Source organism: Tenrec ecaudatus, chromosome 10, assembly GCF_050624435.1.
Source record: "Tenrec ecaudatus isolate mTenEca1 chromosome 10, mTenEca1.hap1, whole genome shotgun sequence".
Classification (NCBI taxonomy): Eukaryota; Metazoa; Chordata; class Mammalia; order Afrosoricida; family Tenrecidae; genus Tenrec; species Tenrec ecaudatus.
In genome coordinates this window covers 104,974,421-105,002,009 of record NC_134539.1, presented here as the reverse complement: position 1 = coordinate 105,002,009, position 27,589 = coordinate 104,974,421, and the positions used below count along the sequence as shown (strand labels likewise).

General features: G+C 51.3%; 3 protein-coding genes across 5 annotated transcripts; 1 reads left to right on the top strand and 2 right to left on the bottom strand.

Annotated features, from left to right (window-relative positions):
- Window positions 1-509: 509 nt before the first annotated feature.
- On the bottom strand, window positions 510-6,021 carry ZMYND15 (zinc finger MYND-type containing 15). Its single transcript, XM_075559180.1, has 13 exons — window positions 5,420-6,021; window positions 4,370-4,604; window positions 4,130-4,285; window positions 3,597-3,757; window positions 2,942-3,094; window positions 2,548-2,628; window positions 2,296-2,412; window positions 2,109-2,197; window positions 1,920-2,018; window positions 1,642-1,795; window positions 1,485-1,543; window positions 1,042-1,202; window positions 510-793 (listed from the first exon to the last, which is right to left on the bottom strand). Exons 1-13 carry the CDS (start codon window positions 6,003-6,005, stop codon window positions 622-624), a joined length of 2,223 nt encoding a protein of 740 aa, XP_075415295.1. The 5' UTR covers window positions 6,006-6,021; the 3' UTR covers window positions 510-621.
- A 589-nt stretch (window positions 6,022-6,610) lies between these two features.
- On the top strand, window positions 6,611-13,451 carry CXCL16 (C-X-C motif chemokine ligand 16). 2 transcript variants are annotated; one of them, XM_075561095.1, is made up of 6 exons: window positions 6,611-6,844; window positions 7,131-7,404; window positions 7,693-7,822; window positions 8,073-8,155; window positions 12,167-12,574; window positions 13,349-13,451. In XM_075561095.1, exons 2-6 carry the CDS (start codon window positions 7,338-7,340, stop codon window positions 13,393-13,395), a joined length of 735 nt encoding a protein of 244 aa, XP_075417210.1. In that variant the 5' UTR covers window positions 6,611-6,844; window positions 7,131-7,337; the 3' UTR covers window positions 13,396-13,451. The 2 variants fall into 2 exon arrangements, with proteins under 2 accessions (XP_075417210.1, XP_075417211.1); XM_075561096.1 differs by lacking the exon at window positions 6,611-6,844 and having other exon boundaries at window positions 6,958-7,404.
- MED11 (mediator complex subunit 11) lies at window positions 10,111-15,785 on the bottom strand. Of its 2 annotated transcripts, XM_075561098.1 has the most exons (4): window positions 15,611-15,785; window positions 15,272-15,402; window positions 14,146-14,292; window positions 10,111-10,275 (listed from the first exon to the last, which is right to left on the bottom strand). In XM_075561098.1, the coding sequence occupies exons 1-3, from the start codon at window positions 15,693-15,695 to the stop codon at window positions 14,155-14,157; spliced, it is 354 nt and encodes a 117-aa protein (XP_075417213.1). In that variant the 5' UTR covers window positions 15,696-15,785; the 3' UTR covers window positions 10,111-10,275; window positions 14,146-14,154. The 2 variants fall into 2 exon arrangements, with proteins under 2 accessions (XP_075417213.1, XP_075417212.1); XM_075561097.1 differs by lacking the exon at window positions 10,111-10,275 and having other exon boundaries at window positions 12,154-14,292; window positions 15,611-15,783.
- Window positions 15,786-27,589: the final 11,804 nt, after the last annotated feature.

Sequence of the window (27,589 nt, the reverse complement as noted above, 5' to 3'; positions counted from 1 at the left end):
AAGGTGGGGGTTCGTAGAGTACCAGGGAGGAGCCATGAGGGCCTAGTGGGTTACCTGTTGGACTGCGGTTGGAAGTCACCAGTGGCTCCGAGGGAGGACCAGTTACAGTCCCGGGTGCCCACCAGGGCAGTTCTCCATCCTGTCCTGATAGGGTGGCTGTGACTTGGAAGTGACTCAGTGCAGTGAGCTCCTATCTTCTAAGGTGCCTCTGGGTAAACCCATTAGGATTTGGACCACCCAGGGGCTGAGGGAGATATCCAATCATCCCTACGTCTTTCTCTTCCTCTCATCACCTCCGGGTTTGGAGGGATCCTGGGTGCCAACTGTAAGCGTGTGGCTATTCCAGGTAGGCGCTAGGCTATTTTGGCGTCCGAAGAAGACAGGCCTGGGGCCCTGCCTCCAAACGCCCGGCTTTGGGAACTCGAAACGCGGGTCTTCCAGAGTCAGAAGTGACTACCGGGCAACAAACATCAAATGGTCAAGGACGCCGTGACCTCGAACAAGTCATTTCATTTATTTACCTTTTCGGATTCCACCAACCAGTCCCTCCCCTCTGCCTTGGGCCTTTCCGTTTTGCCTTCCCGACCGGCGGGTTGGGGCGCGGGGCGGCTTCCCCAGGCCTCACTTTCGCCGGCGGGCCCCCCGCCCGGACTTCTTCTCTCCACGGCGCCTTCGCGCGGGGGCCGTCGGCGCGGCGGGCGTCGGGGCGCGGGGCGCGGGGCCGGGCGCAGGGCGAGCCCCGCTGCCGTGCGTGGGCTTGTAGACCAGGTGGAAGATGAAGGCGTTGCAGTACCTGGGGGCGGGGCGGGGCGGGGCGTGGTCAGAGGCGGGGCTTGCCGCAGCCGCTCCGCCCGGAGCAGGGTCCATTCTGGGCCGGGGGCGGGGATTCTGAGGCTGGAGCCGTCGCGGGCAGCGTTGGAGCGGGGGACGCCAGGTGGTCGGGATGGGAAGAGGAGAGCCCCACGGGCAGGGGCCCTTCAGGACGCCGAGGAAGAGAGGCTCAGGCTCCGGAGGGCGGCGGGAAGGGTCTCGGGCCCTCACCAGGGCATGCAGTTGTCAGCAGCTCGGAGGCGAAAAGGGGAGCGGAAGGGGTTGGGCTGCGGGGGGCTGGTGCCCCCTCCGGTGGCCACCGCCATGGTCTGGTCGTCCATCACACAGCCGTACTCGCTGCTCTCCGTGAAGAAGGCCGGCACGCGGAGGGACTGCGGGTGGGGTGGGGCCTCAGAGCAGCTCCGTGAGGCCCCGCCCCGCAAGGACACCCCCCCCCCCCCAGGCAACCAGGGTGGTTGATAAGGGCTGGAAACGGAGGCCCTAGAAAACATCCAGATAGGGGCGGGGCCAAAGGCACACCCAGAAGGCAGGGGGACCTAGGCCCGCCCCCCAGGTCTGATGGGCTAGAGGAGAGGGGAGACCAGGGGCCCCGGAGGGGCAGAGGCTGCCTGGGCAGGGAATGGCAGAGGTTCCTCCTAGCCCCCGGCCCCCACCTGTAGCCGGGGCAGAGAGCTCAGCCAAGTGTCCTTGAGCCCAAAGCCAGAGTTAAATCCTGCAGGAGAAGAAAGAGCAGGGAGCAGTTGGCTCCCATGGTCAACTTCTCCCCATCCTTTCCCACCTGTCCCTGAGCCTGGGGTTTCAGGTTCTCACCAATAACCAGGTCGGGCTTGGGTCCTTGAAGCAGATGGTAGGGCCTGGCTGACACCTTAATCTGAAGATCCCTGCGCACCCCTTTCTCTTTGGTCCCAGAACCGAGCCTTGCTGATATGCCAGAACCATTGCGCACAGATACCTCAGGACCATCCTGGGGTGGGGGGGGGGGCGTGAGGAATACGTTGGGGGCGCCCCTGGCAGTCATGGCACTGCAGGGTGCATCAGGTGAGGAATGGCCAAAGAGGGGGGAGATCAGGGAGATCCTGAGCCCTCACCCTCTGCAGGGTAAAATGCTGTTGGTCACTCTCGGGGGGCAGGTCATCACCCACAAACTGCAGTTCCAGGGCCACATGAGGAAGCAGCACCAGAAGTTCCTGAAGCAGAGAAGAGGGCAGACCAGGCTTCCACTGCCTGTCCACCTCCCCGCACCCACATGCCCCACCTCTGCCTGGGGTCGGACATACCCAGAACACCATGACAAGATCAAACTCCTGCCCCGCCTCCACCACGTGGATCTTCAGAGACTGCTTGTTCTGGATGTTGAGCTCAGGGACTGGGTGAGAAGCCAACTTGGTGAGCATCTGCGCTCCCCCCCTTCTGTCTTCGTTCCCTCTTCCCCTGCCCTCCTCCCCCAGCCTTGCCTATCCTTACAGGACTGGGGCACCAGGTGGGTGATGACGTAGTACACGGTCAGTGGGTAGGTGAGAAGCACAGCCATGGGGGAGTCCAGGCTGAGGCCTCGCCACGTGTAGTAATCCTGCCACGAGCCTGGGGAGAGTGGGTTACTGGGGGACCTGGTTCCAGGCCCCCAACCCAGCCCCTCTTGAAGAATGGCTCCTTTTTGCTTAGGGACCCAGGCTTCTGGGCCTCCAGACTCTGTCCCTCTGAGCCCCTCCAACTCACCAAAGAGGCTCCTGGGTGGTTCTGGCGGGACAGCAGGCATCAAATTAGGCCCATCCCCCTGGAGAAGCTGGTAGGGATCTCCTGAAAGGATGAAAAGAAGGGTGGGGGCTTGGTATCAGTGAGACCTCTGCCTGGCCTATCACCCTCCTCTTTCCAAAGGCCCCATGTCTTCTTTGAGACCACCTGGAACTGTGGCATGAGAAATAGGGGTTTGCCTGGGGAGGAGCTTCTGAAGGGGGTGGGCAGGAGTGATTCTTGAGGGTCAGGAAAAGGTCTTTATTGGCCCTGGGAGATGCTGGGGGAGGGAGACAGGTGCATGTAGAGTGTTTATCTGGGCCCTGAAGAACTTCCCTCTAGGCTAAAGGGCCCATGCCTGAGAGTGGAACCCACTTACCACTGAGAAGAAGACTGAGTGATGGTGTGTTGCCTCTGGGGTGGCTGGGCATGCCGGGGCCTGGGATCAGCATGCTGAGCTGGGTCCAGTAGCCACGAGTGAGGCCCCGAGAGGCCAGGAATGCCTCCTTGTTGAAAGTTTCACTGGTGACCTCTGGAGGAGGAGAAGGAGGGAGGATTGAGGGCCTGGTGGCTCAGACCCAAGGCTTTCAATCGCCTCAGCCTTCCCCCAAGATCCTGGTTGTCTGAATCTGGTTCTAGATGGAATGAACAGCCCTGAGTGTCTACAACAACTCTGTTGGTTTTTAGCCTTTGTTTGTATCCCTATTTTTCAGCTGAGGAAACTGAGGCTCACAGAAGGAAAGTGATTTGTGTAAGGTCACAGTGCCACTTAGTGAGGGAGCTGAGAAGAGAGCATGTGCATCGCTCCATCTTCCAGAATCCCTGAAGCTCTCAGGAACCCTGGTGTGTAGCCTGTACCACCAGGGATCTAGCCCCCATCCCCAAACACAATGGCCAGGTTCTCATCCCAGGGATCTAGACCCCTGGCCCCAACACTAGGACTTCTTCCACCCCTAGGTACCCAGGTCCCAGGCCCAGAGACCTGGTCGCAGTCACCACCCCCCCGCCCCATCTCTGCCTCCTCTCTTGAGCACCTGCAGTGTAGGTAAAAGGCAGAGTTGCCAACTCTCCCGCTCGATCCATGAAGGCTGCAAGCCTTGGGCACCAGAATCGGTGGCTCACATCATCTGGGCATCGCCGCCAGTCAGCCAGGAGACAAGCTTCTCCACAATATAAGACAGCACTACACTGGGGGCTGAGAGACACGAAGTGTCTTTGTAGTTTTAAGCCCTTTGTTACTTGTGTGCGATGAAGCTGTCTGTATGTCAATTGGTCTGGTGGTGTGGGTTAAGCATTGATTGGGCTGCTTACTGCAAGGTTAGCAATTCAAACCCACCAGCTGTTCCAGATGAGACTGTCTGCTCATTATAGGTTAAAACTGATTCAGTGGCAGTGGGCTTCGGCTGTTTGTAAATTCTGTAACAGCTTGCCTCCCCCTGCCCCCTTTAATCCTGTTGTCTTATCCCTCTGCTCCTCACTGTCTGCTGGGCCCCCCACCAGCTGGCTTCCTCTCTGTTGGCCTATTTGGCTCCTTGTCCCCCTCACTCCATCTTTGCTGGTGGCTCACCAGGGTGTCAGCTTCACTTCAAAACTGTGCTTGTGACAAACATGGCAGGTTCGAGCTCGAAGGGAGGCAAAAGTGAAGCCTGGCCGGGGACCCCATGTTCGCATTGGGGTCTTGGCTAACTTCACTCCCAGCCTTGGGACCAGGCTCTCCAACTCTCTGGATGGGAAGATGGTAATCAGGCTGGGGGATCAGCAGTCCAGGCCTCCAGACCTCCCACCCTCAGAAGTTCGATTTTTGTACCGGTGCAGCTGGGTGTCGCCCACAGTAAGCTGTCGGGGCTTCCGGGGGTCTCCGGACCCCATGGGGCAGGCCATGCTGTGGCAGAGGAGCGCGTAGGCTCGAGGAGCCAGGTTCTCCATTCCTGAGCCCCGGCCTGTACTCCCCTGGGTTCCATCCATTAGGAGGTCAATGCCCAGAATGGTGCCATGTTCGTCTGTTACCAGTAAGAGGCAGGTAAGGTGCAGGGGGGCAGCCTCTGGGGAAAGAGGGGAACATTGTAGGGTGTGGGAGGCAAAGATGATCAGCGTCTGAGGTTCAAATTTAAATGCCTGCATGGACTAGGCAAGGTGTAACCTGTGTGAGCAAAGGGACTATGTACATGCCCCACTGGAAGGGGCAGCAGCTACATAGTTCCAGCACTGGCTGCCATCTAGAACTACAGGTCTGCTGTCGGAACTTTAGGAGCCCTTGTTGTGTAGAGTTGGGCTGCTAACCACAAGGTCAGCAGTTCCAATCCACCAGCCACTTCAAGGGAGAAAGACGAGGCCTTTTGCTCCGGGAAAGATTTACAGCGTCGGAAACCCATACAGGCAATTCTACTCTGTCTGTAGGATCGCTATGAGTCAGAGTTGACATGATGGCGGAATGTCAGAGCTTTGGATTTTTCTTGCGAAATGTATAAAGCCAGATTTCTGATTTTTCCCCTCTTCATTCAATGCTTAAATGTTGGCTCTAATTTTAAAAACAAAGAAAACTCGGTCAATGAAAGGAGCCTGGTGGCACTGTGCATTAGTTCATAGGGCTGCTCACTGCAAGGTTAGCAGTTCACACCCACCAGCAGCACCTCGGGAGAGAAATGAGGCTGGCTGCTCCCATAAAGACTGATAGTCTTGGAAACGCTTCTTCAAGGCGCTGTGAGTTGGAAAAGATTCACTAGCAGTGGGGTTGGTTTGGGGGTTTGGTAGGGAAAGCAGTTTGTGACTCATGGCTGGGTGCTGGGGGTGGGAGAGGACTTTGGGGGTAGGGGCATGGCCGGATCGGAGGTGGGGCAGGGCGAGCCTAGTGCCATACCGTTTCTCCATCCCTTCTTCTTCTCTGGCTCTGTTTCGTCCTCTGCCTTGTCCTCCGGGCCACCATCTTCACTGCCTCTTGCCTCCTGCTCGGCCTCTTCTGGTTCCCCTGGAGGGTTTGCTTCATGGGGGGACTCCCTGCTGGTCAAGGCTGGCTCCCCATCCTCCTCTGGTTCCATCTTCTCTGGACCTGTACCCTCCTCCTCGCCTTTCTCCTCCTCCTGTTCCTCCTCTTCCTCCTCCTCCTCTTCCTCCCCGTCCAGGCTGACAAAGCTGACATAGGAGCTCAGGTCTCGAAGATGGAGTGGGGGCTCCTCTCCTAGGAGTCTGGCCGCCCCCAGGCCAGATCCAGGACCTGGCTCCACCCCTTGCCCCAGGCTGATGCCTACACTGTGGTTGGGCAAGACATGGAGCACCCAAAGGGCAGGGTCCTGGGGCAGCCTTCGGATCTGAGCCTCCAGTGGTCTCCAGCGGCCCTCGAGGTTGGCTCCTCCAGCCCCACGCTCTGCCACAAACTTTCGGAACCAGCCAAAGAGGAGGGCGGCAAAATCCAGGAACTCGTCCCGGTATCCAGACACAAACTCCATGTCTTCTGGGGCACAGGACCTGGCCTCAGTGAGCAGAGGAAGAGGGATATGGAGTGAGGGGGGGTGGTGAGAGGGTATGGGCTGTTTAACGGGGTGGGTTGGGTTTGAGAGCTGCTTGGGGAAGAATCTGCGGTGAGTGTCCCCCCCAACAAGTCCAAACTCATCGCCATTGAGTCAGTTCTAACTCACAGCGACCCTATAGGACAGGGTGGAAAACCGCCCCTGTGGGTTTCTGAGACTGTAACTCTCCAGGGGCCTTGCCTTTCTCCAGTGGAGCAGCTGGTGGTTTTGAACTGTTGACCTTAGGGGTTAGCCGCCTACTGGGTAACCACTACACCACCAGGGCTCCTGTGGATGAGGGTTGGAACTCAGAATAGGATTTTCAGGGCAGAGGATGGGGTTTCCGGGCCCAGAAAAGGGGTGAAGTGCGAACATAGAATGAAGTTGAGGATGAGTCCTGGTGGGGGGCTCTAACTTTTGGGGCCCAAAGTTTGAGGACTCAAATTCTTAAAAGTAGGGTGTGAAAGAATAATGGAGATGGGGGGGGGGTGGGGTGAAGAGGGGGGTGCGGCAGGGGCGTGGCTAACCCTCTAGCCAAGAGTCTGTCTGGGAGGGAAGAATTTGGGCTGGTCGCTCAGAGTGGGAATGGACTTGAAGACAGTGGGGATTTTAGGGAGGAAAGAGTGGGAGGTGGGAACAGGGCCGGGCACCCCTTCAGCTAGGCTCAGTGTGGCGACGGGACGCGAAGGGACAGGACGCGACGCCACGGGAGAGAGCTACCCCCTCCCGGCCGCCCGCTCCACTGCTCCGGTACCTGCAGCCGCCACCACTTTTCGAAGGTAAATACCACGGGGTGGCAGTCGTGACGTCAGGGTCGGCCCGAGCCCCCGGCCCAGCCACGCCCCTGGTCACCCGCCGTGACCATGTGACTGCATCCCCCCCCCCACCTCCGCAGTGGACAGCTGAGCTGGGAAGTGAAAGTGTGGGGAGGGGTTGGCTTCAGCCTCTCCCCGACTTCACAGCTCTGACTGGCAGGCTTGGGACAGGGGGGCCGAGGGGGACCCCTGAACAGAATCTGCCTAGCAGGCCGGCCCCGCCTCCATACCTGTTTCCTTTCGCTTTCAGACTTTCTTGGCCGGTGCTCAGCAAAGGCTCGGCCGGTGCGGTACAGAGATCGGGGCACTCCGCCCCCGCGGGGGGTTCCCCCACTCCCGTGGTACTGACCTCACGTCTCCTCAGACCGACCGCGGCCTCGCGCCATTCCTCAGCCCCGAGAAGAGAGAGAGAGAGCGCCTTTGGGAATCGGAAGTCAGACGGTGCGTCCCCCGGACGATGTGGCAGGACCGGGAACCCTGGTCCCTGGTTCTCCTGCTACTGCTAATGCAGCTGCTTTTGCCAGGTTCGTCAGGGGTCGGGCTGGGGGCAGAGCCCTGGGAAAGGAATGTTGAATGTGGCAGGTGTCTGGGGACACTAGACCAGTGAGGTTGGGTGAGCTTAGGATCGCCAAAGCAGGCCCTATGCCTGAGGTCCAGGTAGGTACATGGGGGTCTTTGGCATGTGTGATGTGTGGGTTGAGCCCTGGGAGCCTATGGCAAAGGTGGCAACTGGGCAGTGGACTGGACGCTAAGTAACAGTTGGGGGAGTCCCTGGGCCTGGCGACCAGTGCTGACCCCTTCTCTCGGCTCAGGCAATGGGAATGAGGGCAGCATCAGTGGAAGCTGTCACTGTGATGCTTTACGTTTTGACCTGTCCACGGCAGAGGAGGCACATATCCGAAAATACGTGAAGGAGTATCAGCGCTGCCCAACCTATGTCAGGTAACCCGCTGTCTCTGGAACTAGTGCCTCTAGGAATCTTGGAGGTCAAAGCCAGATGTTTAAACAGACCTAGCTCTTGAGCTAAACTTCATCCCAGTCTGTTTCCTTCCCTGTCCCACCTGCCTGGGATTTCCCAGTTTCCAGAATCAATGGCTTTCTTGGCGGTGACTTCAAGTCATTGGAATGAGGAAGGAACTGGGCAGAAAAAAACCATCAGAAAGACGAGGTAGTTTTTTTTGTGTGTGTGTAGGTTCCGACTATATTCCAGGACCGTGTGCGGGGGAAATGCCCAACAGTGGGTTCGGGAGCTGATGAGCTGCTTGGATAACAAAGGTGAGCAGCTTCTGCCTTCTTCCTCAGGTTTTGCCTTCGGGGCTTCGGCAGCTCCCCCTCACCAGGTTCTTTGAGTCACTGTTCTGCTCGTGCCACACCTCACATTCCCAGAACTCACTTCTAGAGTTAGTCCAAGGACTTTCACTCAGTTCTCGTGGGGCAGGACTGACTCATCAGCTTTGACTCTGACCTATGTTCGTTTTCCAGTCTCTCCGACCACTAGTGCTACTGTTTACTTACTGTTTGTCTCCTGACAGTTTATGATAAACACTTGGACACATAAAAATGGACTTGCACCGTGAGCATCCACATTCGCCACCCAGGTCCTACCGTGAATGATTTGCTAAACTTGTTTCTTTAGACCTCCACCTGTCTCTCCACTCCTCTGCTCATCATCAAGCCATCTTCTTCTTCTTTTTTAATCAATTAGCCAAGTTTGACTTGCTCATTTTTTGCATTTGAGGTATCCTTCAATAACATCCTTGGCTTGAGCTTCTCTGCCATCGTCCTTAACAACCACACAACTGCAACCAACCACTTAATTTTTCAGAGACCCACCGACTCTCCTAGTTTCTTGTTGCCATCCACCTCAGTGCGGTCGATGTGGTGTTGGGCACACAGGGCCTCCACTCATGGGACATCCTAGGCTCATCACAGTAGTATGCAAGCACACAAAGAGGAGCTTGGCGCTTGTCTAAGGCTTTGGCAGCTTCTCGAATTCCACGTGCTCTTCAGCACCTCCTGTAAAGCAGGGTTGATGTTCAGGACACCTCTGGAAGCAGGACCTTCTTCGGCCACGGCGGTGGGTTACGGGGTAGGACCGAATCTTGGCGGTGGGTTACGGGGTGGGACTGAATCTTGAACACACCAGAGCCTCCGCCTCTGCACAGCTTGAGGACATCACAAACGGTTCCTCCCCAAACACTTCAGCATGCGTATTGTGAAGGAGAGGTCAATACCGTATGGTCCCTTTTTTTCTTTTAAGGTAAAATTTACAGGCAACGAGGGGAGCTCATATTAAATGTACATGCAAAATGTACACCGTCCCAGTAGCAACATAATAGCATTACCTACGTTAGCGAGCTGATTCCGGCTCAGTGATGGCTGCTAAGATTTCGGAGGTTTTGTCAATGTGAGCGGGTGTGTTTCTGGGAGCAGGCAGCCTCATCTTTCTCCCGTGGCGTGGTGATGGTCTCTAACTTCCCTGACAGCTCCCTTAGGCCTCCTTGTCCTCAGCATGAACATTCATGCCATCCCAAACTTGATGCATCAGTTGCAGTTCCTCCTGGAATAAATACATAAAACGTTCTTTCATTCCCGCTTAGCGTCCCACAGCCCACCTCGCGGCAGTGGGTGAAGATACTACTGGCAGTTGGTTGGCATCCACTGCCAGAGTCAATTCAGACTCGTAGGTACCCGGAAGGCCAGACTAGAAGCACTCAGGCGGGTTTCTGCGAAGGCAAATCTTTATGGGAGCAGACCTACCTGCTTTCTCCTTCCCTTCGAGTGGCTGGCGAGTTTGAATGTCTGACCTAGAAGTCAGCAGCTCAGCACTTAGCCCATTGCAACACCAGGCCTCCTTTGGATGACACAGACCCCCCCCTTTTTTTTTTTGCCTCTTTGAACTTTTCATTGTGAATTAGATGGAGATTTATAGAGCAGACCCTCAGTCTGACTTTCAACAGCTTGTCTTGGGGTACATGTTCTCAAATGGCTGATTATTCTAAGATGTGTGTACTTCACAGGTGTTACTGTTTGTCTTATAACTGTGTCTACCATTGGATGGGAAACTGAGCCATTGGGGTGAGTTCAGGTCCAGACAGAAAGAGGACGAAGGGCCATAATCTCGAAGGTTCTTCTGGTCTCTATTTCACCAACGAGCCTGACCTTGTTTAAGATTTTGAGTGATTTGAAAAAAGTTCTACATTTTTATTCCATTCTTTTCAGGACTTTTTATTTTAAACAGTTTTATTGGCATATAATTCACACATCATACAATTCAACAGTTCAGTCATATTGAGAAAGGTTGTACAATCATCACCACAATCAATTTTAGAGAATTCTCTTCTTTCTCACATTGTTATCAGCTCCTTCTTTTCCCCCAGCCTTCTCTGCCATACCTGCAAGAAACCATCAGTTCAGCTACCATCTCTACAGATTGCCTATCCTGGATTTCATGTACAGGAAGACATGCCATATAAACAAAACCCCTAACAATAACGAAGTAAAACAAGAGAAAAGACTCAGTCAAAAAGAAACCAGAAAACACGGAAAACCAGAACAAATTTAAAATGGGTCAGAAGGGAGAGCAAATGATAAGGCGTTAAATTTTAATCTAACTGCATCTGCACGAATCCACTTCCCATTGTACTCTGCATGATCCCTGCTCCATGGTCTCACCAGAAGCTTCATCCACGCGCTTACGTGTTTCTCCTTCACCTTTTTTTTTTTTTAAAACTGAAACAACTTAAGGTGGGTCAAATGATGCATTTTAACTTAACGACATCAGCCATAATTGACTTTACCGTGTTCTTCGTCTCATACCAGCGCTATTCATATCCCCAGACTAGTCAGAGGGTATTCACCAGAGGCTTAATCTGTGTAGACCCTGAAAATGGATTGTGGGTTTCCACTGTCGTCCATAGCCTCCTGTAAACCAGCTGTTCGCTATTTCATCTTTGATGCCATTCCCTCTTTTGGATCTGGATCTTATTCTTATCCTTGGTTCCGCAGGCTGGTATGCTTCTTTCAGGTGGACTTACTTAGTTGATGCCTCACTTAGATGACTACTTGTGTGAAGACAAGCCTGTAAGACTCCAGATGCTATTCTGATAGCTGGGCACCATCTAGTTTCTTCACCATATTTTGCTGTAGTACCCATATCTCCATTGACCTCTTCATGATCTTTCCAGGACCTTCTAAGGGGATCCCTTTCAGAGGAGTTGGTAGTGGTAGCTGGGCACCATCTAGTTCTGGTCACAGGGTTATGGAGTTCATTCGTCTATTGGACTGTTCCGTGTGTGTTCACTTTTCTTTCTTAGCTTTTTATTGTTAAAGTGAAGGCTTGTCGAGCATATCAATTTACCTTCAGCAATCCATACACACGGTTCCAACTAAGCCATTCCAATCTCCTCAATGTACCATCACTTATCCCACTTCCTCCCTGGGTTTGTTGTTTCCATCCCACCCCCGTCTTTTTTATATCTTGGTACTTTGTTCTTGGATAAATGCTGCCTTTTTCATCTTAGTTGATTATTCTAACTATGGGGGTGAGCTCAGTTCCAGACTCGAAGGGTGACTAAAGGTCTTAGTTTTGGGGGTCCCACTGCCTCTGACCACTAAATCTGGTCTTTCATGATTTGGAGGTTTGTTCTATATATTTCTTCCACTTTATCTAAGATGTTCAAGTGTTACCCTTTCGGGGCAGCTGGTGGTGGTGGCTGGGCACCATCTAGGTCTCCTGGTCACAGGGCCGTACAGACGGATGTTTGCTTGGCCCATTAGTCTGTTAGCTTACATGTTTCCATGTCTTTTGATTATTGTCATTCTTCCTAGCTCCCGATGGGAGTAGACCAGTAGTTGCACCTTACGTAGCTGCTCAAGGAACTTTTCACACCCCAGTTACTACTTACCCAAGTAGGATGTAATATATTATTTTTGTGGACTATGCTTGGATCCCTTGAAACTATGGAACAGACGTATACCTTTTAATTCCCTCCAACTACCCTGGACCTTGGTCCTGAAAGGATCATCTTTACAGTTGGAAGATGAGTTCCCAAGAAACTGGCAGACAAGCACCTCAAACCCAGATCTCCTGACTTCCTAGTTCAAAAGGCACATTTATTCTTGGTTCATGGTTATTCTTTTCTATGGTTTTCTGATCCACCCTCCCCCCCTTCCACTCTTCTCCAGCCCCCTTGGTGCTCTCCCTGACCCACTACCCTTCCATTTGCCTCTTTACCTTGCCTTCTGACATTGGATCCCCCCCCCACCCCTTTTCCCCCTCTCCAGAATGTGGACCTACTCTTTTGGCAAGTCAGGCCCGCCAGAAGCAGCTACCTGCTGTCAGCACTCAGGCTCCTGAGCCTACAGAGGGAGCACCTTCACATCTGGGAAGCCCCGCCCAAACACCCCTGCCATCCACCCAGCAGCCCACCCTTCCGGTGGCAGTGCAGTCCTTGGACAGAGGCCTCTTCTACTCCAATGAATCCACCACTTCCACCGTGAGCCACAATCCAGGAGCTGGGCTGGTGGCTGAGAACAACCAGAAGCCGCTGGAAGGCACTGAGGGTCCGGTAGCTGGGACGTCACCTTTGGTGCCAGTGCTGTCCCTCCTGGCCATCACCTTCATTCTTACTGGAATCCTCCTCTACGTGCTGTGTAACAGGAAGCGGCAGCAGGCTAGGAAGTACTCTCCAGGTAAATTGGAACTCTGCACCGTTTCCCCCGAAGTCTTGAACCTCCCGCGGGGGTTCCTGCCCTTGTAGCTCCTGGGTAGATGGAAGACCTGACCTATCTGTACCATGGATCCTAGGCCTCAGAGGATGAAGCAGCCAGAGACTAGAGTGGAGAAGGAAGGAAGCCACTCTAGACGCAGGAGAAAAGGGCAGCGGGAGGAGGCTAGTGGGAGACGAAGCAGTGGAGGAAGACAGGGCTGTTCATTTCATGCACAGTTCTGTCTGAAGTCCCTATCGTGTACAAGGAGCTCCGGCAGCCCAACTGAAAGGTCTGCAGTTCAAATATGCCGGCTACGTTATGGAAGATGTGGCAATCTGCTGCTGTAGTCTGAAAGCCTGGCAACCCCCGGGCAAGTTCTACAGGGTTCCTGTGAGTCAGGATCAAGATGGTAACGGGCTTTTGGTTTACTGGATACCAGGTCATCTAGGAGCCCTGGTGGCAGAGTGGTTGAGTTGGGCTGCTAACTGCATGGTCAGTAATTCCAAACCACCAGCTGCTCTGCGGGAGAAAGACCAGGCTGTCTAATCTCATACGGAGTTACAGCCTTGGGAACCCACGCGGGGAAGTTTGACTCTGTTCTATAGGGTTGCTCTGAGTCAAGTGCATGGCTTTGGGCTCTGGGTTTTCCGTATCTCGAGTAAGGTCTTGTGTCTGATTCCCCAGTGCGAGCTACTGTTCTTGTCCCACCCGCTTGATCTCAGAGCTCATCATCTCTCAACTTCTTCTCTCTTCCAGATTTGCCGCTCCATTACACACCGGTGGCACCAGACTCTACAGCCTGAACCAGACACTTGTCTGAGTCTTCTCAAGTGAATAAATTGGCTGGTGGCTGGAATGAGATCTTTGCCAAATTCAATGTATTTTCTTACTACTAAAAAATTCATTTTGTAATGATGGCCTCTTTCTGTAGACATTGGCTTCAGGACCTGGGCCTTCTCCCCTGACTCCTGGCATAGGTGTCTTTGTTGATGAGTCCCTCTTGTTTCAGATCTCTCCTCATATTACACCACTACACGGTCATCCCCTCCGCCCCCCATCCCTCAAACCTGAGCACTATAGCAAAAGCCTGGATTTTCCCACTCTCTTTGCCTTCCCTCAGCTCTCGGCTGCTGACATCATCTAGCAAGTTTCACTTCCATAATCACTTGCATGTCTCAACAAGACTCGACCTTCTAGTTTTTTATCGCTTTTATTATTAAACCGTCAGTTCTTGTTTTTCCCTACCAAGAAGAGCGTGACTGCACTGGGCCAAGTGTGTGGGAAGCCTAGGACAAGGGCACGAAGAGTCTGAGGAAGTGGGCCGGGTGTCTGGATCTCCATCTGCCGTCTGAGCTTGCTGCTGGCAGTTCTGTGGAATGCAGTGCTGGAGCAGCCTGAGTGCAGTGGTGGTGGCCAAGTTTGCTCCGTTTGTCCCTTTGTCCTAGTACATCCTAACCAGCGGGCACGTATGCGTCCGTCTGCTCCCATCCCTACCACTTTTCCAGGTTCTGCCCTGGATGCAGGTGGTGGTCTCCCTCCAAGCTTTGTTTCACCTGCTTTGTCTAGTTTTCCAGCATCTGCTCACAGGTGTGGGCCACATCACTGAGCTTGAGGCGGGCGTAGTCCACTCGCTTCAGGGCCATCTGACAATCCTTCCTGGAAGAATAGCTAGAGCCCTCGTGGGGCTGCCCGGTGGCCACCTGCAGGAGAGACAGGCAGATTCAGCAACAGCCTCTACGTTACCTATACCCGCCTCCGCCAGGCATTAAGCGGTCTCTCTTCTCGTTTTCTCCCCCCAAGTTGGAATCCTAGTGATCCCACTTAGGGGACTTAGGGCAGATGACTTAGATTTGTTAACCTCATCAGTAAAATGGGGGTGACAATCATTACTTCCTCGAATTGTATGGAGGCCTTGTGGCACGAAACTAAAAACACAAAACAAAAACTTTCTTTTTAAAAAAATGAAGGTTAAGCTCTTGGCTGCCAACTTTTTAGATTACCCCCCCCCCCCCCACTATCTTGGGAGAAGGACCTGTGGATCATTCTAGCAACGATGGGTCCGATAAATCCTATGGTACAATTTGACTCTGTCACATAGGATTGTTGAGTCAGACATCAACTGGACAGCACTTTAACAGCTGTTGTGGCCTGCTTGGGTGGTGGTCTTCAAGGTCAGCGGTTTGGGTCCACCCAGAGGCTCTCTGGAAGGCATCTCTGGTGATCTGCTGATTGCTTTGAAAACTCTTATTAACAGTTCTTGGCACCAGGGACCTCAAATGGGAACTAACAACGAGTTGCAGGATGACGAAGGATAACGCAAGATAAGCGTCTGGCCCACTGTTGGGAAGAAGTCGGGACTGTTGTAATCACTTCCGAACCTTCGCAATCCTGTCCCTTTTGTTAAGATAGGCATCGAAGCCTTGGCCCTGGTCCACACATCCACTCCCGGGATCTTTCCCAATGCGGTGACTCAACGCTGCAGTCTAGGGAGGCCGACTGGACCGCCTCCAAGCTTCTCCTTTTAAAGGAAGAGCCCAGTCCTGGGAAGAAGGCGCACGGCTGTGTCATCCAGCCCGTTTGGGGATGGGGCCAGTTTGGAAGGCCCAAACTCCGCCTCTGACTCTGAGGGTTATTGAAAAGAAGCAGGGTTTGCTCAGCACCTCCCGCAACACACCGCACCTGGGTGAGGTAGCGGATCTGAGCAGACAACTCCGCCTCCACGTGCTGCACGGACGCTGTGAAGGCTGCCGCCTGCCGGTCCAGAAGTCGTTCATTCGTTTTTTCCTTGGACAGTTCGAGGATCACGTTCCCTGCGGGAGAAGAAAAGGCGTGGCTACTGGTGACGGACGGCCCCACCCGGAGGCCAATCATGCATCTCCACCCCGCAAACTGGGGCCTTGCTTGCTCGCTCTTCGGGTCCCTCCCCATCACTCTCCCAGCCTCCAGTCGGCGCATGTGCGGGCCGCTCGGGCTCGCTCGCGCTTTCGGAGGTCCGGTCGCCGCCGCCGCCTCCCGAACCTGCATTTTGAAGTATGGCGCCTATTTCCCGCTCGATGTCTTCCAGGGCGCGCAATCGCTCGTTGGCCAGGCTGTAGGTAGCCATTGTCCCAGTGCAGAATCCTCCTCCTCGGGACTTTGTCCTTTTGCGAAATGCGACGCTTGAGTCCGGAAGTGGCCGCCGACCGCGCCTGCGCAGAGTGCTCGCTCGCACTACAATTCCCAGGATGCCCGGCGCAGCCTTTTCTCGATTCACCTGGTGAACTACAACTCCCAGAACCTCCTGCTCTTGATCGGGTCTGCGCTTCCGGCTTCGGACAACCTGTGCGGTGAGTTGCGGTATTGACGCCTCTGCTGGAAGCCGTTCAAGCCTGCCTACCTTTACAACACAGTCTAGTGTTCTATAAATAATTTCTTCCACAGCAATGATTAAGGCTCAGTTGGGTACTTGATGATGATGGTGGCGGGAACCTTGGGGTATTCATTCCTCTAGGCTGGACAGCCATTCACGTCTCTGCCCGTCCACCCGCTCCACCATTAGTGGAGGCCCAGGGAAAGCATCCCTTGGTGAGTGCTGGCATTTCCTCTGCTGGACGCTTCTCCCTGATCGCGAGCCCACCTTGAGAAAGTTATCAATACCTTCAGGTGCCATCTCTTGCCAGCCTTCCCTTTGTCTGATTGCTTGTCGTGTGCTGGGCTCTGTGGAATGAGTCTCTCATGTGACGGTGAAAGAGATGCTTCCTTAGAGACCTGCCCAGCTGTAGGGCTAGCAGCATACGGGAAGGGCCCGTCATTGCTCAGAGAAGGGTTGTCCAAGAAAGCGCTGCTAGGTGGATGAGAGGTTGGAGTGGACAGCGGTACCGACAATACGGTGGTCCGAGCCCGTTTGTATAACCAAGTGTCCAGTTTGACTAGAGTGAGTGGGCATGATGGTGGTTCGGTGAGACAGCGATGAGGCTAGAGGGTTATACAGATCGGGGAAAAAACTTGCAAGCTAACTAATTGTTTGTCTTCTGAAGGCACTTCAGAATCTTGGAAATCTTTTAAGAAATGTGTTATGAGTGCACTTAACTTTTTCGAAAGATCACTGTTGACAGCTTATACAAGATGGTCAAAAATAAAGCTGGCTTGCACCGGGCTAACCTGAAGGGAGATTTTCCATTCAGTTTCATGGAGCCAGCATTTAATTTGTCTTAAATCCTAATAAAATGACAATATATATATTAAGCAACTAGCAACACTTTCCACAGAATCAGAGAATAGTTAAGTGGTAATAGATTTAGCAGTTTTCATCACGAATGGAGCAGTGATGACAGCCGACAGCAACATAATTTATCCTTAAGTTAGTGGTATCACATACATCCTGGGTGAAGACGATAAGAAAATTAGCCTGATTCGAAGTGGTTATACCTTCAGCTCTCTTCCTTGACATTTTATATCTGTGTAGTGACTCACTCTTCACTCCTCAGAATACTGGAGGTTTCTTTGTAAGGGCTGTAAAACAGAAGGTGTTTGGCTTGAAGGTACTTGGCCCAAGTTGACTGCTACAGAATGTGCGACAATGGTGTGTAGAGGTGGCATCTGACTTTCTCTAACTTCATAATGAGGGGGGAGGAAAACAAAAGTCATTTTGCGTTACTCACCCAAGGCTGATTTCATTTGAGTCAGAAGGCAGACATGCTTACACCCTCCAACGGTCTTCCTGATTCTGACCCCAGCCATACCTTCTGCAGCACTGTGTTTCACTGCGGTGTCCACTCAGACGTCACAGACCATACTCACGGTTATGGGGGTTTTAAGGAAGTAGGAGGTTGTACAACTCAGGATCAGACAACTCAGGATACAATTCTTCAATGAAGACAGCTTCTTCCCAGCTTCATCTCTGTTAACAAAGATCTTTTGGTTGTGCTGTTCTAGTGCTCAGAGGCACCACACTCCTCCAGTAAGAATCTGCTTGAAGGTGTTCAACTCTAGCTCCGTGGGTCAGCAAACCTAGCTCCCCAGTAAGTGCTCTGAGACACCCTACCCTGTCAGGAAGTCTCCCGCTCAAAGGCATGCAACTTTCTTACTCCATAGGCTGGGAGCCCACTCTCTCTCTGATCAGTCTCCTGGTTCTGCGGCTGCTGTTTCTCCTCTACTGCTCAGTCTTTCACCTTTTTCCCTGTTGCCTCTCTTTGTCTTGCATTGAGGAAGTTCCCTGCAGGGCTCTCAGGTCCCAAAGACATACTGCTTTCCTGGTTTTCTTTTTTGATGGCAGTGAGATTCTGTGTTGTCAAATGGGTTGACTCATTTTAAGCCCAGTGGGATAGCAAACCTGATCATTCCTTACATTTGGGTTCCAGGTACTTTATTTGCATGACCCCACCACAAGGGTGCCAAGTACCATAGTTCCATTATTAGCAAGCTATCTGAATCCCTTGGTGGCCCACAAGCACCTCACATTTGCATAGCTCTACCCAGTCATTTGGTTACAAAATTCCGAAGATTTTGCTAGAAGACCCATGAGTCAATTCACTGCAGTATTATATTGAAAGTAGAAATTAAGTGAAAGTTTGTTTACTGAGTGATGGTTTCAAGCCCTCTGGCAGCAGGTGGGGTCCCCAGACCATAGCCCCTAATCTCCCTTCAGGCCAGGAACGGAACTCACTCTGTGGTTGAATAAGCAACCATTTAAGATCGAAAGGGCAACGTTTACCCAACACAAAGTTCAGAAGGTCCATGTAGAAGGAGGAACAGAAACAGGAAAGGGAGGATAAGAGATGGTACATTGAAGAGACTGTAGGGGTGGGTTGAAACAAACTGTGTGAATTCTTGAATGTAAAACTGATGTTCTGCTCTGTATCTAATACACAATAAATTTTTTAAAATTAAAATAAACTGTGGTAACCAGGCTCATCCTTTTCCAGGAGACTGGAAGACTCTTTACGAGAGAATTTGATTAGTCATAGGAAAGACCCAAGGATAATGGCATTAGGGGTTGTCTAACGAAACCAATCATCTCATTCTGAAACCCGTAGTTGGAAAGTACAAATTGTGTGCCTCACGGAGAGCAAAAGACAACCGAAGAAACCTTACGATACAGAGGCTAGAATCAAGGAGGGTGGTGGGTGAAGTGGGCGAAGAGGGACTTAACCTTAGACAAGCCCACTCTACAGTCGATAGACGTGGCAGTCTGCCTCTGTACAGATGAAGTACAAACCAGCTCACTGTCATCGAGCCAATGCTGACTCAGCCACCCCCCCCCCCCCCCGTGGGTATCCGAGACTGTAACTGCACAGCAAAATTTGACTAAAAAGAGCCCGTTCTGTCTCTGGAGCTGCTGGTGGATTTGAACTGCCAACCATGTGGCTTACAGCCTAGCATAAAACCACTACACCACCAGGGCCTTGGAAACCTGATGTGACAGTTCTATTCTGTCCCATAGAGAGCCACTGATCAGTCAGGATTGACATCAATGGGTTGTTAAAAAGCAAACAATATAGAGCAGTGGTTCCCAACCTGTGGGTCACGATCCCTTTTGGGGTCAAACAACCCTTTCAGAGGGGTTGCCTGATTCATAACAGTAGCAAAATGACAGTGATGAAGTAGCAACGAAAATCATTTTATGGTTCGGGGGGGGGGGCGGTCTCCACAACACGAGGAACTGTGTTAAAGGGTCACGGCATTAGGAAGGTGGAGAGCCACTGATAGAGAGTAAAACTTCCGAAACAAAACTCTGGAAGCTATTCGAGAAGAGATAGAACAGAGAGGGACTGGATAGAAGCAAGCACACTTATGAAATAGAGCTGGTGGGGGGTGGGTGGGGGGAGCAGGAATGAAAAGCCCGGCTGAAAGGTTAGAGGAACAATTGAGAACGTTCTAGCAAATAGGCAAAAGAGAAAGATGGCATATAGGAGGGAAAAGATAAGCAAATTAGAAAACCAGTCCAGGAGGCTTCGTGCTAGAAGGCGAGGACAGAGAAGATGGAGAAGGAATCACCTAAAATCGTTGGTTCACAGTAAAAAGTTACGCAGAAAGAACACATGATTCATGCATCTTTCCAAGAATGGATGGGTTTTGGTTTCCAGATTAAAAAGGCCCTTCAAGTGCCCAACGTAACAGAGGAAAATAGCCCACACCAACGCAGATCATGAAATAGCACACCACTAGCTTAAAGCTTTGACACCCCCCCCCCCCCGCAAAAAAAAAATTGCAGAGAGAAAACAGACTGATCGCAGCAGGCTAGGCATCGGCAGGCCGAGTGGTTCCAGGACTCTGAAGAGCAGCCATTCGTGCTCTGACCCGTGAGTGGAGCATCACCCTCACCCTCTCTCGGGAAAGTGGTTTCCAGAATCACTTCTAGAAGGCTGTGCTCAGCTGTGTTCCAGCGGAACCTGAACGGCAGCTGCCAGAGAGCAGAAAATGCAGTGACTCAGGGTTTTTTATTTTCTCTCGTAAAACAGTTTGGTCAGGGGATCAAATAAAAACCCAGCCCACTACCACTGAGTCGATGCCGACTCCTGGTGACCCTATAGGGCAGGGTACAACTGCCCCTCTGAGTTTCTGAGACTGCCCCGCCTTTCTCCCTCGGAGAGGCTGGTAGTTTCAAACTGTTAACCTCACGGCTCGCTGCCCTCAAAGCCACCAGAGTTCCAACCACAGGGACCGGGACTAGCAGTGGCATCCTCTAGAGCAGCGGTTCTCCAACTTCCTCATGCTGCGACCCTTTCAGACAGTTCCTCATGTTCTGGTGACCCCCCAACCATCAAATGATTTTCCTTGCGACTTCATCAACTGTCAGTTTGCTACTGTTATGAATCAGGCAGCCCCTGTGAAAGTCCTCCCAGAGAGAGTAGTTGCCTCTGAGGAGCAGGGAAGGGGGGTAGCGGTATGTGCTCTTTATTGCAGTGGGTCTGGTAACCCGGGCCCACTTTTTACAGGATCGCTTTGAAACGCAAATAGAAAAAGAATCAAAGTGAGAGAGGAAGTGGAGAGCCTGAAAGGATCCTGAGTGGAGGAGTGGTTTTGTTTTGATTTCCTCCCACCCTCTTCCCTTCCTTTTCTTCTGTGTGTGTGTGTGTGTGTGTGTGTGTGTATTTTAACCATGGCGGAGAAGCCAATAGAGGCAGGTGGAAGAGAGGGGGTGGTTGTGGATTAAAGTTTTAAGAGGTGGGAGGAGGCGGGAGATCCCTAGGTCAAGGGACTAGCTTTGAACTGGAGAAGACGTTTCAACTTCAGTTCTATAGTGCATCAGGGGAATATTTGTAGGAGGGGAAATGGGAAATGGAAATCATTCATCCCTCAGAGCTGCATCTCTGAAGAAAAGAAGTCACCGCAAGAGTGAGGAAAGTTTGGGTAAGTTAAAATGGGAGAAGTGGGAGGTGAGCAGGGACAGGGAGAGAGAAAGTTATTGAGGTTGAGACACTGTTAGGTTAGAGACCATCCAAATCCACACGCTGCACCTGCAACCTTGGATGTGTTAAACAACCTTGTTGAGTTAAATAAGTAAGGAGGGTAGCGGGATTATTTTCCGAGCAGTGCTCCACAGTGAAGGCAGTGGGTTGGACAGATCCCAGAGTGGGGGTCGAGAGCCCACGCAGGCTGGTTTACCAATGCCTGACATACATACAACCTGGAGTTATGAGCCAGCCTCGGGAAGGCCTATTACGTATATTAAAGATTCGGTACGCACAATAGTTTGTGCTAGTCAATGGATGCTATTTTGTGACATGCATCAAAACACTATTATGTCTTTCTTTTTTTACTCTTTCTGTATTCTTAGGTGAAAGTTGTTTTCTTTTATTTGGAAGTGTTCCTTAAATATTTTCTTATATCTAGAAAAGTACACTCTATACTAAGACCGACTATTATTTGTCTAGTTGACATTGGCTACGACTTAACGCGATGGATTTAGAGACAACTTTAGACAGGGAACTTCCTTGTCTGGGGACTGCTTGGACTGTGAAAGAAGCTGTGTGCTGATGAGATAGTGGTTGATACGATGATCTTGACCTTTAGACTGGAAAGAAAAGGAAATGGCATACATTGCGAAGACGCAGAGAACTTTGTAACACGACAGCAAGCAGCCATTTAGACAAGGGATTTTAAGTGAAAGTGAGTGTAAAAAGGAAGCATAATCAGTTGTATAACTGATTATGGTGGTGATCATACAACTCTTTTAATACGATTGGACTATTGAATTATACAACATGTGAATTCCATGTTAATAAAACTTAAAGTAAACAAGTGAAAAGTGATTATAATGGACTACACTGACATAAACAAGGAAAACAGGCACTTTAGATGCAAATTCAAAAGGTAAAAGGCAAGCTGGGAAGATATTTGCAGCAAGTATGGCAAGGGGCTAATTTATTTGCTACATACATCAGGAGCTCGTAGACGACATTGAAAAAGAACACCCAATGCAGTACATTGAGCTTATCCTTGCTCAAGAAGAAATGAAAAAGAAAATGATTGAAAGATACTTTGCCCAAAGATGGCCCAGCAATTCTAGTGTTGGTTGGCCTACGGGTGGCCATTCCCTGTGCCGAAGCCCCAGTGCTGTGGTTGGTTAACACGCTCTTCATGTGCATGTGCAAATGGCACGTAAGGGTAAGTTAAAAAAGCATTAAGATAAAAAAATCAGAGCAACTTCTATTAAACAAAAATATCACAACCTGAAACTATTGTTTCTGAACATAGCTTTCATCTGAGTCATAGGTTCGTTCCTCAAATTATTTGGCCTACCACCCCACTTTCAGAAAACACATTGCTCAGCGCAAATAACAACTTTGGTACTCTAGCCCAGACCCCAGAATAAAGTGTAGGTATCTGCTTTTCCAGCCTGCCCTTACCCTGTTTTTCCAGAGCACCCAAAGGGGCGGTATCACCACAGTGGGAAACAGGGATGTAGAGCTCTCTCCAGCTGAAGGCAGTGTTTCCATCTCTCCAACCTTTCTCTGAAGAATCCTGCTTTGTGTGTGTGTTTTTTTTTAACTTACACCATGTCAAAAGGCAGTTTCGGCAACCTTGAAGGACTCAGATCAGGTTCCTTTGAAATGTCCTTTGCGTTTTGGAAACAAAAAGTAATCTGTAGGGACAGCTCAGGGATGTTGGGTAGATGAAATCATTTGCCGATGAAATGCTCACAGGACAATGCTTGCTACCCTTGAAGAACGAGCAGTATCCTTGTCATGATGGGAAAAAATACACAACCTTCCTGGCCTTTTTCTTAAAAGGTTTTCATAATAAACCTTGTGATTGTGCTGGGTTCTTTGAGCAACTCTATCTGGGTGAGCCCTTTGGAATTGCAAAATTGATGGAATGCCAATTGAAATGTTTCAACAAATTGATGAAGCCCTGGAAGCACTCACTCGCCAGTGCCAGGAAATTTTGAGACAGCTACTTGGCCAACTGACTACACGAGATCCATCTTTGTACCCAGTCCAAAGGAAGACGAGCCAACAGAACCTAATTAATGGAACAGTATCATTGATATCATATGCAAGTAAACTTGTGCTGAAGATCATCCAACAACAGTTTGTAGTCGTTATGACAGGGAGCTGCCACAAGTTCAGGCTGGATTCAGAAGAGGACGTGGAACAAGGGATACCATTGCTGGCGTCAGATGGATCTTGGCTGGAAGCAGACTACTGGAACAATGGTTTAACAGGTGTGTTTTACTGATGAGGCGATGGCTTCTGAATGTGTGGTCTATAGAAAACGACAGGTAGCCTTGAGAAGATGGGCAATCCAGAGCCCTTCATTGTGCTCATGTGGTGGAACCGCTACGTGGATCGAGAGGCAGATGTGTGAACAAAGCAAGGGAATACTGCATGGTTTAAAATCAGGAAAGATGCGTGTCAGAGTTGTAGCCTCTACATTTTTACTCATCATTCTGTATGTTGGGCAAATAATCAGAGAAGCTGGGCTCTCTGAAGAACATGGCATTAGCATGAGAGGAAGGCTTGTTAATGACGTTCGATGTTGCAGGTGACACAACCTTGCTGGCTGAAAGTGAGGACTTCAAGCACTTGCAGGTGAACATCAAGAATTACAGTCACCAGGATGGATTGCATTTCAGTGTAAAGAGCGCCAAGGTCCTCGCAGCTGGACCGATAGCTCGCATCCTGATAGCAAGGATTTCATGCTGTTAGACCCACAATCAATGCTCATGGAGGCAACAGTCAAGAACCGGAATGACCTATTGCACAGGACAAATCTGCTGGACCCTACCTCTTTAAAGTGTTGAAGAGCAAACATGTCACCATGAGGACTACGGTTTGCCTGACTCGAGAGCCATGGTATTTTCAATCATGCCATGTGCATGTGAAAGTTGGACGTTGAGTAAGGAAGACTGCGAAATAATGAACACACTTGAATGATGGAGCTGGTGAAGAATGTCGAAAGTACTATGGGCCGCCAGAAGAACACACATCTATCTTGGAAGTACAGCCAAAATGCTCCTTAGTGACACCGCATTTCACGTGTTTGGGTCACGTGGTCCGGAGAGGCCAGTCCCTGGAGAAGGACATCGTGTTGGTAAAGCGGAGGGGCAGTGGAAAAGAGGAAAGCCCTGGGCAAGATGGGTTGGCACAGTGGCTGCAACCATGGGCTCAAGCAACAGATCCCCGGGGGCAGCACAGGATTGGGTAGTGTGCTGTTCTGTCGTACACAAGGTCGCTTGGGGTTGGAACTGACTCGAATGGCACCTAACAACAACAACAATAGGGCCATGGAAAACTATGCCGTCCTTTAAATGCCTGAGGTATTTACAAGGGTACGTAAAAAATACTCCTAGTGGTGATCCAGTTTGTACATGCACAGGTTTATTCCAAACACAATGTGTTTAAACATGTCTTTGGGACCAATGCATGGCTGCACACAAGTCAGACACTTGCCTAAAAAAGTCTAGTTGAAAGTGGCGTTGGAAGGGATCTTCTGAGCCAGTTCAATTCAAGACAGAGAGGTCAGTTCAGAAGGTGATGGTGACTGCCTTTTGGGGATCCCAGAGGGTTCATTTGGATGGATTTTCTCAAAGGACAAGACAATCACAAGGGCTTCTTGTGAAGAAGCTTTAAGAGAAACAAAACTGCATTTGTTGAGAAGTGGGCCAGGAAATTTGCACAGAGAAATTTTTTCTATCTCAACCAGGTTCCTGCTCATTCTTGGAAGGTAGCAGAGGCTGCCTCCAAGAACGTCACCCGGAAAGCTTACCTCATCTACCCAGCGGTACTACTCACGTCCCGGACTCAAAGGATATTTAGAAAGGACACAATTTGAGTACCCCGACTGCTGTTTTGATGTGGTGCAAATCAGAGTGCAGGATTCTGCAGGGAAGGATCAGAGGTGGAAACCTGGCCTTCAGAAGCGTGTAGACTCAGGTGGAAGCTTTGTTGAGCAACATCAGGTTCAGCTCTTGATGTTTTTCATGAAGATGCTCTGATGGGTTCCTAGCGATACTTCTGGACTGACATAACTCTGCATTCTGTGGAGCCACCACCCTAACCCTATGTCTCTGTGTGCCAGGCAGTCAGTGGAGCGGTCCCTGCATAAGGGTGTTTACATTATGCTGGGGGTGCTGGGTGCATGATAGACAACTAATTATGTACTGGTTTTCCTTTTTAGCAATGGTATTTGACTTACCCACTTGTTGGTCTTGTTTGAGGAGGGAGGCGTAATCCAGATACACTGTGAAGGGGGATAAAACAAGCTGTAGGACAGGGTTAGTAGGGTGCCCCATGTGTACTCGACGAAGGGGGGTGTCCTATGGAGCCGTTCTACGCTCTCTGCAGGGAGTTACCATGACAGACCCGCCCATGTATGGCTGAAGATTGAAAACCGTCTCCCTGAAGGAATAATCAAGATGCTGATTCAGAGCAGTTGTCTCTGGAAGGAGAAAGGGGGGAGAGGGGACTGGGGCAGGAGAGAGCCTCGTTTTCGATGGTTTTAGAATAGCAGTCTGGGTATGTGTTTAAAGCGGCCTTTCCCAAACGTGGGCAGTACTGCTCCTGGAGGGGTGCTGGAACGCTCCACGGGGACTCCAAGAGCAGACGGTGGCCGTGTTAGGCACCACTGGGTCGGTTCCAACTCAGAGCGACTCTCTGGACGACAGAATGAAGCCCCTTCTGGTCACCATGGTTCTTCTGCTGGAGACCGTTGTCGCAGCCCGTGTCAGTCCATCTCACCGAGGGGTTTCCTCGTCGGGATGCCCCTCTACTTTATCAAGCACGAGGTCCTTCTCCAGGTGCTAAAGCAGATACCTACACCTTCTCTCGGATGACCGGCTATAGTTTTTAATGACCAGGGAGCACTTTTCTTTTCTGATCAGGGAGCGGTAGGCCAAGTAAGTTTAGGAACCTATGGCTCAAGTCATGTGCATGCATTACCTTCTTGAACTCACAAAAACATAAAAATATTAAAAAACAACCAAACCCCAAACCACAATGGAAAAGTATTGTTTCTTAAAAGTACATAGTCTCAGGGTGGCCTGTAGTAACATCATCCTGTCCAGATTCAGTCAAGGATGAATGTGACCCACTGAATCAGTCTCAGAAGGCAGAGACTGAGACGCCACTGTGCTTCCCAAAAGACTGATTCCCTGGAAAGAGTTGGAGATCCGGGGGCTAGGGGCTTAGAGATCAAGCCTCGGGTTCATGGGACGCTGGAGGTACAGGTGGACGTCTATAGTTCCTACCTGGGATCAAGTTCAGGGTGTGCTCTGGAAGCAGGCTGTTGAGATGGGTGCAAGGGTAAGCAAGGTCACTGGCGTTTTCCCAGTAAGTACATGATTGAGTTAGAAGTCATGAGTCATAACATGGACGGAAAGGCCTGCATGAACTTCCCCCATCTGCCTCATTAGCTCAGCTAGGACTATTTGCCCCTGGCTGTCTCTCAGGAGTCTTGCTGGTGTGGTGGTGAAGCATTCCGTTAGTCCCAAAGTCCGTGATGTGTATTCACCAGCTGCTCCCTGCGAGAAAGATGTGGCAGGCGACTTTTTTCAAGGTTTACAGCCTGGGCCACCCTGGTCTGCACTACTGGTCAGCATAGACAGCGTGGGTAACAGGAACATCTGCCCCTTCAGTCCCTGAACTGTGCTGTCCCTCCTGCTGTTATCCACTGTTGTCTTAATGCCCATCTCAAATGCGGTCTCCTGACTCCTCGCTCCCATCTCTCCGTAAAGGCCACTTTTCCCAGGAAATCACCCCAAGCCCCAGCCTGGGCCAGCACTCCCTGCTATGGCCCTTGGTACTCCTCCTTTGGAGCATTGCCGTCCTTGTGTGTCTCCTGGTCAGTGCTGTGTCCCTAGGCTGTGCCCAGTACATCCGAGGGGACTTCCAAGAACCTCCTGGGACATTTTTCGCTATTGTTTCACTCAAGTTTCTGGTAAACCTCGTGAAGCCTCCTCGTAGGTACTCAGATGTTCATGAGATGAGTAGACGAGATTTCCGGGCCCAGCAAGAGCCAGCTTGGGCTGCAGGCGCAGGGCTGGGTGCTGAAGTGGGAGAAGAGCACCCGTCCTAATGGTACAGCTCTCTTGGGCTGTCCCAAGCCTTAGCTTCTGCGTTAGATGGAAACCCCAGAATCCACGGAGAGGTCAGGTGGCTTCTCGATCGCACGAGGCCTGCAGAGGTGGCCCCAAGGGCAGGAGTGGGCCACGGGAGCAAACCATAAGGGCAGAAGTGAGCAGAGCCGGGTCAGACCTCGGTCAGGAGTGTCCAGCCTGCCCTGCCCAGCTCCCAGAGCATCCCGAGAGCAGGGCAGCTGGTGGTGGTTTCCCTTATAAATGAATGTGGACTTTGTGGCTTTACCAAACTGTACCCTAGAGCCTGGGCTGACCCAGTCGGGTTTGTTTGACTTGGAACACAGGTTCGACACAGTCGGTCAGTAAACATGGGTTGGAAGCCTGTGTTCCCGGGGCTACAAAGGGTGAATCTGGGTCCTCGCCCTGGTGGTGTTCCCGAGCCTAACAGACTCACGGATGAGCACATGCTACGTCTCTTCCACTCTGCGTAGAGAACA

Coding starts and splice junctions, on each gene's coding strand:
- MED11 (XM_075561098.1), bottom strand. CDS start 15,695: ATGGCTACCTACAGCCTGGCCAACGAGCGATTGCGCGCCCTGGAAGAC. Junction 15,403..15,610: donor CGCCATACTTCAAAATGCAG/GTTCGGGAGGCG, acceptor CTTCTCCCGCAG/GGAACGTGATCCTCGAACTG. Junction 14,293..15,271: donor AGATCCGCTACCTCACCCAG/GTGCGGTGTGTT, acceptor TCTCTCCTGCAG/GTGGCCACCGGGCAGCCCCA.
- CXCL16 (XM_075561095.1), top strand. CDS start 7,338: ATGTGGCAGGACCGGGAACCCTGGTCCCTGGTTCTCCTGCTACTGCTA. Junction 7,405..7,692: donor AATGCAGCTGCTTTTGCCAG/GTTCGTCAGGGG, acceptor CTCTCGGCTCAG/GCAATGGGAATGAGGGCAGC. Junction 12,575..13,348: donor GGCTAGGAAGTACTCTCCAG/GTAAATTGGAAC, acceptor TCTCTCTTCCAG/ATTTGCCGCTCCATTACACA.
- ZMYND15 (XM_075559180.1), bottom strand. CDS start 6,005: ATGGAGTTTGTGTCTGGATACCGGGACGAGTTCCTGGATTTTGCCGCC. Junction 1,796..1,919: donor AGCATTTTACCCTGCAGAGG/GTGAGGGCTCAG, acceptor CCCCCACCCCAG/GATGGTCCTGAGGTATCTGT. Junction 1,203..1,484: donor GCTCTCTGCCCCGGCTACAG/GTGGGGGCCGGG, acceptor CCCCACCCGCAG/TCCCTCCGCGTGCCGGCCTT.